The 11,412-nt window shown below is 45.0% G+C and overlaps 1 protein-coding gene across 1 annotated transcript in view; it reads right to left on the reverse strand.

Annotated features, from left to right (window-relative positions):
* Positions 1 to 11,412, reverse strand: part of DNAJC7 (DnaJ heat shock protein family (Hsp40) member C7) — a 22,143-nt gene that overhangs the window by 5,057 nt on the left and 5,674 nt on the right. Inside the window, 13 exon segments of the mRNA XM_009644549.2 lie at positions 776 to 838; positions 1,645 to 1,797; positions 2,026 to 2,172; positions 2,754 to 2,827; positions 4,016 to 4,107; positions 5,106 to 5,270; positions 6,063 to 6,216; positions 6,566 to 6,684; positions 8,217 to 8,291; positions 8,869 to 8,941; positions 8,943 to 8,977; positions 9,072 to 9,196; positions 9,799 to 9,887. Of these exon segments, the coding sequence (XP_009642844.2) occupies positions 776 to 838; positions 1,645 to 1,797; positions 2,026 to 2,172; positions 2,754 to 2,827; positions 4,016 to 4,107; positions 5,106 to 5,270; positions 6,063 to 6,216; positions 6,566 to 6,684; positions 8,217 to 8,291; positions 8,869 to 8,941; positions 8,943 to 8,977; positions 9,072 to 9,196; positions 9,799 to 9,887 (1,364 nt within the window).

Here is an 11,412-nt window from a genome sequence, read left to right on the forward strand (position 1 = left end):
AACCAGTACTTAATTCAAACCACGTGAAGAGGTAGGGGAGGTGAGGTCTTTGCTACGCCTTTCCAGCAGCTGATTCCCACCAAGAGCGGACTACCACTAATATGGGTAAAGGAGGCAGAGTTACAAGGAGGAAGGTAAACAGCACACAAAGCGTGCAGACTTGTCAAAATTCACTTAACAAAAGACCTTAAGGAACACGCACGGGGTACGCTGATACCAGCTAAGTGCCGAGAGCTCGCTCAGTGCTCTATAAAGCCACCCCGCTCCAAGGCGCGTGAAGAAAGCCTGACCACACGTGAGGTTTGAAGGGACACCCAGTAACAGCTTCTTCAGCGCCTCCAGTCACCTCAAAAGGTTTGCAGGCAGAGGCCCTCAGGAGGATTCAGGGTGCTACAAAACCAGCAGAGAGCCGTGCGATACACACGCCCGGGACTTCTGACCAAGAATCACCTTTTGTTGCTTTAGCACCAGCAGCTGTATCCAAGTTACGGTCAACTACTTCTAAGCAGCAAAGCACCACTTAGACAGCAAAGCCTACACACGCTTCTTGAAAAGGGAACCCCTGGGTTTTGTTGCTTTCGAACACAAAAGAACCAGAACTGGCCATCAGCTGGGATGCTGTGCAAACAGAACTTTCCAAGAGCTTGGACGCTTTTCTTTGGAGAAGTCAAATACTCTCCTTGAACAGCACATCCACTCTGGGAAACTCAGCTGCCCTGACAAGTGATTTGCATACTTACATTTCCAAAGCTGACGGGAGACCACTTCCACCTACCTTCAAAACTGAAGCCACCTGGCCCACCAAAGAAGGCCTTGAAGATATTATTTGCATCAAAGTCTACAGGGAAGAAAAGGAAGTTGTGAGCTGAAGTGAAACAGCCAGTTACAGTTTTCACAATTTAGAAATTGCCACTTAATTGAGGGCCCATAAAGCATTTTACAAATGGACGAACAGCTATAAACAGCTTGCTTTGCCTGAGCACTGCTGCACAGCAGCAGAGCACAGGGCTACTGACGGTAGCAAGAAACAGGTAAAAGCAACAGTTGTGAGGGGGACAATTTCAGTCACAGGGGCAACCTAAGAAACTTGGATAAGCAGCATTTAGGGACCCATAACCTTTCTATTATTCGATTTTACACCTCCTGTGAAAGACTTCTGCCTCCTGGCAGCTCTTGCCTACTGGATCAACCAAGGATAACATCCACTGCAAAAGCTAGACTGTTTGCACCTCGAAATACTCAGCGCAGATCTGCCATTCAAACACTTTCAGGGACCATGCTGACTCAATTCACAGGATTATTACAAATGAGAGGTTTGCTTTAGAGGAGAAGGCAGACTCAAGGGGCCATGGGCACAAACTGAAGCACAAGAGGTTCCAGTTGAATGTGAGGAAGAACTTCTTGACTTGGAGGGTGACCGAGCCCTGGCCCAGGCTGCCCAGGGGGGCTGTGGAGTCTCCTTCTCTGGAGATATTCAACCCTGTCCTGGACGATATCCTGTGCATCCTGCTCTGGGTGAGCCTGCTTGAGCAGGGGGGTGGCACTGGGTGATCCCCAGAGGGCCCTTCCAATCCCTGCCATGCTGGGATTCTGTGTTAATCTTTTTAAAGGCTGCTGTGGTAGAACAGTGTAAGGAACACTTACCTCCCATGTTCAATCCATCCTCCTCTAGATCCTGCCCGCTGTCATAGCGGGCCTTCTTCTTGGGATCTGACAGGATGGTAAAGGCTTCACCAACCTCCTTAAATTTCTTCTCCTCTTCCTTCTGTACTTCTGCACTTGCCCCACTGTGCCTGTCTAGGGATACAAAGACAAGCAGCAAAGAAGTTTTTAGTGTAAATGGAAAATGCTACACATTCCCAGCTACCGTCACAGATTTCAATGTTTGGGGTCAGAACTGCTATTTGTCCAGAAATTCCCTTCTATTTATTCCCGCCTCTGAGCGATGGCTGCACGGGGCACATGCACGGAGCAAGGCGATCAAAGCAACGATACATGCTCTAACAATGGACTGTTTGTGGGTACCTGGATGATGCATTAGTGCCCTTTTCCTGTAAGCCTTCTTGATCTCATCTTCAGAGGCATTTTTGTCAACCCCGAGGATTTTATAGTAGTCTTTCCGTTTGCTCTTTTTCAGTTCCACCTGTGCGTTCTTTAGAAGTTGCTTGTGTTCTAAAAAGAAGGGCAATGCCAAAGGAAAGCGGCTTTAGTGTCAGGCACAGCCTCCTGCTTTAAAAGAGGCTGAAGATCAACACGTTGAGATGACCTGGATTGAAGGATTCAAGTGCCACAAGTAACCAACCCACTTGGATTTACAGTCGGGTAGCTAATTAAAGCCTCACTGTCCACTTAAGGTCGTTTCCAAATGTAGGTAAATGTCTCAGTGCTATTAAATGAGCATTTGTTCGATGCTGAACCACAAGGACTAAGGTTACTCTGTCCGTTTCATTTCAGGCTACTAAAATAGCAAGATGACAGTTAAGAACGAGAACTATAACCAGATATTTTGAATCTAGTGCATGGCTTCAGCTTCAAGCTAAATTCTCTTCTCAGCATTCAGCGCTGGGAGAGGAACCAGATTCTGAGACAGGCATTTCAGAGTGGCTCTGAGGACTTTTCCAGTATTTTCCTGCTGGAGTAAAAGGTCACAAATCAGAGCGTATTGGGGGGGAGTGAAAACAAAGAAAAGCAACAGCAAAAAATTGCCAGTTAAGGGAAACTTATGCACACGAAAAGGATGCCAATATGCTCACCTTTCGTTTTTTCCGTCTGATAAACCTTCTCATAGTCTCTTACAGCATCTTCATATTGTTCTGTGTCCATGTAACTGTGGAAAGAGACACTGGTGGCCAAGGTGTACTTCACAGGAAATATCAAAAGTGGGTTCAGGTACAAGCTTTCTAGATGGATATGAATTAAGGAAAAGAAGTGCACGAGACTGCAGAAAGAACAATCATTAGAGGAACCCACAAAGGGTCACTGCTGGACTGCCTGGAAGTCCAGACACCTGCTGTTTGTGGGAAATCCTGGCACAGGAACCTGGACTTTGGGCTCCGAGTGGAGACCGCAATCTCATTTGGCAGCATGAGTCCTACTTTAACGATCTGATAATTACTTTATCCAGCCGCAGGAACTAATACCAGCCAGCAAGATCTCAAGGAAGCTGGTGCAGAGCTGTGCACTAGCAAGGCTGGTTAGAAGTGACAACCTTGGCACCTCAGAGGGATGTGTGCCCGGCATTTCAGCCTTACTCACATATTAACTACTTACTGTAATTTAGCAATTACCGAGATGGAGCTCGAGAAGAACACTGAAGGCTGTAAATGAAAATGAATGCACAACAGGAAGGCCACAAGAACAGTTTTGGTTCATCTATAAGCCAGGCAGCTTTGCCACAAAATGGGGAATAATCAAGTATTGAGAAAAGTAGCAAATAAATCCGCAGTCAGAACAGAGCTTTGACTCCTTCCCTGGTTGGTGCCCAGTTACGAAGGAGGCATATAGACTCAGACAGCCTTTGTACAGCTCGCTCAGTCCCGCTGCACTACACTGCAGTATTATCTGCGGCCGAGACACATACAGTCTCAGCTGATTTCTCCTTTATGGGAAGCAAGGCATCCCCTTTCAATATCTAGTTTGTTGGAAGTGTGAACAGCTCTGCCAGGATAAGATCTCTTACCCGGAGCAGCCCTTCCAAAAAAGCTTGAGAGAGGGGCTCTCTGGGACAGAATGTCTTACGTTAGTCCATAAACATAATAAATGAAGCTTTAGAACAAATCCTGCCTAAATACAACAATCAATAGGCAGTCCCAGATCCACGCAGGCAGGGCAGACTACACAGAGCTTCCCCCATCTCCTCGTCAGCATAAGGAAGAGGAACAAATTCAGGGCCCCTTAAGACAGCACCTTTTATTCAGTTCAGCTTCAGATTTGTTATTCCCGTCACTCAGTGCTGCAGGGAGAAGGTTCCTACCCACAAAGCTGCTCAGCGTGCCCATTGTAAAGGTCTACTTACCACTGTGCTCTCCTCAAGTACGCTTTGATATACGTGTCGTCCAGTTTTACCGCATTCGTGCAGTCATCTATTGCTTCTTCAAGTTTCCTAAGCTACAATATCAGACAGAAGTTAAGTGAATCCCAAACTGCTAGGCAGCATTATGGTTTTAGTCAACTGAAAGGTATAAAGAATTGTGGAAAAATCTCACTGTTTTGTGTGTCTGCGTCTAGGAAATTTTTTCCAACCCCCCAAAACCACAAAGCTTTTGTCCCCTGGGAAAAATTAGAAGCTCGGCCAGCAAAATTGTAGTGGTGCTTCTCTAAGAAATGCACTTGGAAACAGGGTCTTCCTGAGAATGATCTGAAAACCAAGTTACTCTGCGTCCACACTAATTCCCAGACAGGAAAACTGAAAAATATTTAATTTTTTTTTTTTTAAATACATTGTTTGTTTTCAGACACAAGCATCCATTACTGCTGCGTCCAGCTCATCCCATTTCCCAGGTTTTGAGAACAGCCTCTGTCTCTTGACCAAGCGGGGGTGTTGAAAAGCCTCGACACTGGTAGAACAGGCATCAACACACAGAGAGGGCTGAGGAAGAAACATGCCCAGAGGTAACGCAGGGTAGAAACTGGAAGCACTAGCACACGACTGATTGTTTCTCCAGATAGTGCATGACTAAAATGCAAGAGCAAACCTGGAAAACGTGCCCAGGGTTTTTTAAATTAGGTCATTATTTTTTAAGATCAAAACCCAAAGCAAGACAGATGATCTCCAAGAAGAGTAAGAAAAGAAAAGAAATGTCCTCATTACCAGGAAGGAAACAAGTAAGGTTGTCTTTATGCTGATTAAGATAAGGCCAAGCCACATTCCTCCTCTCCCTCCCACTCCATGCAGCCCAAGCATTTGAGTTTTGTTTCTTCAGGAGTCAACAGACCCAATCATTGTGCAAGTACAAAAACCTGAAACATTGCCTACAGCACTAGAAAGATCCAGCTGCCCCAGCAGCCAGAGAAGCCTCTGCTTTCCAGAATCACTGATTTGCAATTTATAAACTACATGGTGAAGAATACGGTGAAAGACAACCTGCCAGGTGACTCTTTCTTACCTTTGAATTAACTGTCCCTCGGTTGCAGTAGAGTTTGGCATTTGTTTTTATGTTATTTGGATCTATCCCTAGTGCCTCTGTGTATAGTTCATATGCTAGTTTGTAGTTTCCTTCTTTAAACGCTTTATTCCCATCTTCTTTCTTTGCTTTAAGTGCTTTGGCATTCTGAAAGAAAATATACCCTGGATAAGGACATTAGGTAGGTGGTTCAGGGGTACCAAGCACCTTATTTTGCTGGGTGAGGGTCCTCAAACATAACTGTTATCATCTGGTTTCAGACGCCGTTACAGAATACAAACATCACAGCCTTGCTATAGCAGCTGAAACGAGCTGTGAGCATTTTGCCTTTCCCCTCAAAGAGAAGCTCTAAGGAATAGCCAGTGCCAGTTACACGCATTCTCCACAGGAACAAAGGTAAGAACATGACAGTGAAGTAAATTTATGGATTTAAACAAAAAAACAAAACAAAAAAAAGGAACGGGACCTCACTTTTTGAGAGCTTATAAGTAAATAGATTTTGAAAGTCAGTCAAAGAACTACAGCAGAGTAGAAATGAGGGAAGGAGCAACATGAAAGGAACAGCACTTAAATGCAAGTCAACCTGTAGGCACCAATATTGAATCGGAAAGTCAGAAGTTCTTTTAGAACTGAGAGACCTAGTTTTATTGCTCCTCTATCTGATGAAGGAACAAAGCAGTATGACAGGGAGGCAGCCTTCAAAGCATCACAATCTTCTGAGAAAGAGCTTCTGACAACTCAGTTTTACCTGAAGCAGCAGGCGGTTGTCTTTGGGAAGGGCTATACACACTATTTGCTACTGGAGATGTGGGGAATGATAACGTTGAGCGAGGGAGAAGGGACTGATCCAGCAGAAGTGTTTGGTTAAAATAAATAAATAAATAAAATCCTGGTAATTTTGGTAATTTTGCAGTCCCATTCCCAGCATCCACAACTTACACGGCAGGCAAGACATGCTTTCTCATGATCAGGAGCCATTCTGAGTGCTTGGACAAAGAATTGCACTGCCTTCTCAATACAGTCCTCATAATAAAGGCAGAGACCACGGACATAGAGAGCGTCTGCATTTGTGGAGTCCATTCGTAAGATGTCACTGTAATAGACGAATTAAAAAAAATGAAATGTTTCCCTATTCCGGTTTCCTTCCGATCTCCAAAAGCATCCACCGAGATATTTATTTATTTTTATCAAGTCTGTGGTACAGACGTGCAAAACTTGTGGGAACTTGCTCAAGCAAGACTGCTGGTTATTAGCGGAGTCTAAATGCAGTTTCCCAGTAAGATAAACTTTAAAGGGGGTAAATTCATGTACTCTTCCTCATCACAATTTGCATTAAGGGCTATTTCTTTTTTATAGTCCCCTCATTCATTTTGGGCTGTGGAAAACAAACAGCAGCCAGGACACAGCACCAGCACTCCAACTCTAGCCCTTAAGACGCTCACCTTGCTACAGACTGGGCTTCTGGGTAGCGACCCAATAATGCTAAACATTCAGCCTTGAGGATTTTGAATCGGTGACAAGCAGGAGCAAACTCCAAAGCACGATCCATGCAAAATACAACCTGGTGTGAGAAAAAACACAAGTGTGAGCAAAGCAAATAGCCAACGCCCTACTTCGAAAGGCTGCACCGTTACCACACTTCAGATTTCACATTGGCCTTTGAACGGGAAGACGAGCGTGCAGACACCCCTTTCCTCTGCTGCTGGAGATACATTTCATTAGAAAATGTTCCTCACGTGCAGGTTTTTTGTTTTGTTTTTTAAAGGGCTTTGTGTACAAAGGTCTGTCACACCAGCTATGTTACTACGACACAGCGCTTGCAGAAGGTTCAAGGGACACCTGTAGAAGGTCCATCCCTTTAACTCTTCTGAAATTGTAGGCCCTCAAGAAAAAGCCAAGGAAGACAATTCTGGCCCTGTTTCCTGCATTATAAAGACATGTTGGAAGGGCAGAAATTCAATAGATTGAGATGGTTTGGACTGGACAAAACACAAAAAAGTACAGTGCAGGGACTGATCTTACACTGGTCTGACTGCAATGGGCAGGGTGATCTAATAGGTCCTTTCCATCTCTGCCTCTCTGGTGAGGACATCTGCACGAGAACAGGGTCATTGTTCCACCAAGGTTCATCTGCTTCCCCAGCCCGTGACATCACGGTTGCCCGCTGTGGGAAGCACTGTGCTCCAGACTGAGAAGCCAATGGCTTCTGGGTGAGGAAGGAGCCAGAGCAGCTCTCCAGAAACAAAGATCACATTTCATGCAAGCCTCCCCAGTGAAGTGAGACGGGAGAAGTGACGGGACAGATGCAAAAGCCCAGAACGTGCAATACAGGCAGAGCAATTCCTACACACGAAATCCAGATTGACCATACATCCCATTTGCTCCTCATAACCAGGTGATACAAAGCTGGGGTTTACCCTTCCAAAACCTTGAGCTTAGCCTAAGAGTGTGGACAATTTCCTTTCTGGGCCAAAACTTGGGCCTTACATGCATCCACTGAACAGAAACAGTTGCATGAGAAGTGTTTGGTGCCTTTCAGATTTCATGCTGTCATTTCTTGTTATATCAGGTCAGTACCAGCTGCATCCTGTTACAGCCCTTGGGAAGAAAGATTTGGAAACAGTAACGGAGAATGCCCCACGCAGATCTGCATTCCTCCTTCAACGACCCTTACTATAATACTGGCAGACAGATTTTTTTTTTTTTTAATTAAAGAGTTGAGATAGAAGAATCCTGGATATGCATTTTAGGAGCAAAGCGTGATCGAATGCTCCTGCTGACAAAATCTGTATCAAACAGCTCATTCATGGTTCCACTCACCCTGCAAAGCAAACAGTAACAGAGGATATTCAGCCCGAGCCAGTCACCCTCTTCACTCATTCGTTCAGTGCTAAGAGAGCTTGAGCTCTGCCATTTTCACAGCTATTACAGTCCACAGTACAGCCTGGCTTCAATAGCAAAAGTAAGTTGTCCAGCACCTCCCACTAGAACCCAGCTAATGTTAGGTGGGAAATTAGACGTGCATCTGGCTGAGCTAGCCGAGTAAAATACGTCTGTTTGTAATGCTACAGGAAACAATCAAGTTAATCTTACCTTCCTGAAATCCCGTTTCTCAAAATCCACTTCAGCTATTTTTTCATACTCAAGTACAGTACTGGCGTTCTTCAGCTGAAAGACAGGAGAACACAGTGAGTGTTGCAGGACAGTCCCTGCTCTGAAACACCATCAAGCAGCATTTAAGCAGCCAATCCCTAAAGCGTCAGAGCAAAAAACTATTGCAGATCACAGAACAATAATGCAGATTACACGAATACTTTTGCCAGCATTAAAACCAGTTTGAAATCAAGCAACCTAACTGGTAGCCCAGGAAAATGTACCCCTGTGAATGAGACACAAAAGTGGCAGCAGCCTTCTATATCCTGTGTCACCCATTTCTGTGTTCCCTTACCACCATTCAGCATTCCTCCTCTGGAGTGCTGAGTGAAAGACCAGCTTAGCCTCCACGCTTTTCTGCTAAGAAGAGACAATTGCACACAAATGTAACCTGACAGCCTACTGAAAACCAGATGTAGAGATTTTGACAGCATCCCATCTTTTCCCCATTACCTCACAGCATGCAAACAGTCATTACTAACGATGCCTGTGATTCCACCTTGCAAATTCAAAGTGAAAGGCTTACCAGTTCAATCCGTTCCTTCTGACAGCCCCATCTACTGGGAATACTTCAATTTTAAGAACCTCTTACCTCTTGCTGTGCCTGGGTGTTCTTATGATCCAGTTCTAAAACTCGCTGAAAGCAGCGGCTGGCAGAAAAAAAAAAGGGAAAGATGGCACTTCCCTTCCCGTAGATGGCCCTGAGAAGACAGTTAAAAGGGATTTGCAAGAGCTGCAATAGGTGGAGACAAGGGTATTGAGACATGAATAAGAAGCATGAAGTTTTCCACATACCCTTACAAAGCTATCATCCAATCTGACAGACTGCTGAGCATCTCCCAGTGCTTCTCGGAATCTCCCCAACATCATGAGTGTGGCAGCTCTGTTACCATAATAACTGGCATTATTAGGACAGGTATCTGGAGAAGATGTAAGAGCACTCACTGTTAGTGTAACGCAAGCAGTTATACAACTTGTAGAACACATTAAAAAGACATGGTTGGATTAAAACAAAAAATCACATTCCCTCCCAATTTATAACATGTCACCTGAGCGGCGTAGGATGACACGATGGCCCGGCAGCTGTTCTGATAGCAAAACTATTGCTCCCCGCACTAAACATAGGAATTGGTGTAGGATGACACGATGGCCCGGCAGCTGTTTTGATAGCAAGTCACAAAACTATTGCTCCCCGCACTAAACATAGGAATTAACTTGTATAGAACAAAAGGTTGTGGTGTTCAGTCTGGCAGCGCTGCTGACCCTGCATTAGAGGGGAAGCTGGATGGGTTTCCTGTTAAGAATATCTTGGCTGGAGGAGAAACAAAGAACTGCTGCAATCACCCATGTTGGCACCGACTGGCATTATCAATTTGGGGAAATTTCGCAAGGTAATTAAAGCAGGCACAAAGTTCTCATCCAGTGTGTGCTGTTAGAAACCCTGCTGGTGTATTTTAAATCAATACCCAGCTTTGATTTTTAGACATGATATTCAGCAAATATTATCATCAAGTGTTCTCACCTATGGCTTTTGTGTAATAGTTGTACGCTTCATTGTAATCTTTCTTGGCATAGTACGCGTTTCCTTGTTCCTTGAATGATTCTGCTTCTCTGAAAGGAAGCAAAACATCGCATTTTAAGAGGAATGGCTACGACCGAGCATTTGATCCCCACGCAATGTCAGTGATCTTCAGTGCTCCAAAACGCTTGTAGCTGGTTGCTGCAAGATTTCCTCTGTATGCGTTGTCCATGAGAAAACAGCACACCTCACACCCCGCTGGCTCTCAGATACTTCATCGCTTTACTAGGGCCATGAACACGAACGGGAATGCTCCCTAGCTCAATCTTACAGGAGTGCAATAGTAGACTAAAGCCACCTTTGAGCACCCTCTCTGTAGTCTCAAATGCACTGGCTTCTGGAGCCCAGCAAAGCTCAGTTGGACGTGGTTAATCAAGCCAGCCTGCTCCTGAGAGGTGCTGCATAACCCCAGCAGTCATTGAAGTCAAGAAAGAGAGTGCTGTTTTTCAGAATTAATCCCACATCCTTAAGAAACAGGGCCAAGAACAATTTCTACATTCAAAAGACAGCTAAATCAAGGAGAAATAAGTGTGCAAGCCTCAAGTAGAAGCTTGGCACTGCCTTGGCAACAGGTCCAGAAATAGTACTCACACTCAAGAGCAAGCATTTGCAGAGACAGTTTAGGACATTTAAAAACACACAACATATGGTTTAAAGCAGCATCCCCTAAACTCTTGAAAGCAAAGTTTCCCCTGAAGGAAATTAAACCCTCCTCTCTCTTCTCCCATCTACCCTGACCATCTTAGATAAGCAGTCCAAGACGGAACTTGTACCATGGTGCTGAAGTTTAATTCAGCTTCCCTGAATTAAATTCGGTGACTTAATTCATTTGCTTCCCCCTCCTAGACTGTTTAACATGTAAAAACTGAGGCCAACTCAAAAGAAGCATCACTCCGCTCTAAGATACAGCAGTCAGGACTTGCATCATGCTTTTGGGAGCGACAGACACTGTTTGTCCACTCTCCAAAGCGCTTGCAGGACCTCAGACAAAGACAGATTCTAACCATCAGAACAAAGATCAGCTCAGACTCCATCCTTCATGTCCCACCAGGGATGCGGCCAGCGTATCTACGACCCCCAGCCACACTCTCCTCCAACAACTAGCAATCTTCTGCTAGAGCAGCCCAGCCACAGGGATCACCTGCGCAGGGGAAACGATCAGATCCCAAGCAGTACAGTTGAAGTTGATTATTACAGGTTAATCTTACTCCTCTCGGGTGATTACCAACTGATCTGAACATAGCCTTTGCTGAAGCAAAGAAGCAGAAGGCAAGGAAGCTAAAATAGTTGGGTGACCCCCCAGTCTGCCAGAGCAGAGTTGCACTTGCGAGCTCAAACACAGGTCGGTTCCAGGCTGTGCTGAAATGCGGGGCTTCAACATTTTCTCGAAAGAAGGATCCAGAAGTGAAGGTGTCTCTTTGCACCACTTGCTGCAGGAAAGCTATTTAGAGGGAAGCCCAAACTAAATAAAACACGCCAAACCAGAGAGCACAGGACTAGAGAGCGAAGAGTCACAGGACTCAAATACCTTCATCAAACTCCAAAGCAAGCACATGC

This window comes from Egretta garzetta, unplaced genomic scaffold (genome assembly GCF_000687185.1).
Source record: "Egretta garzetta isolate BGI_Z169 unplaced genomic scaffold, ASM68718v1 scaffold728, whole genome shotgun sequence".
Lineage (NCBI taxonomy): Eukaryota > Metazoa > Chordata > Aves > Pelecaniformes > Ardeidae > Egretta > Egretta garzetta.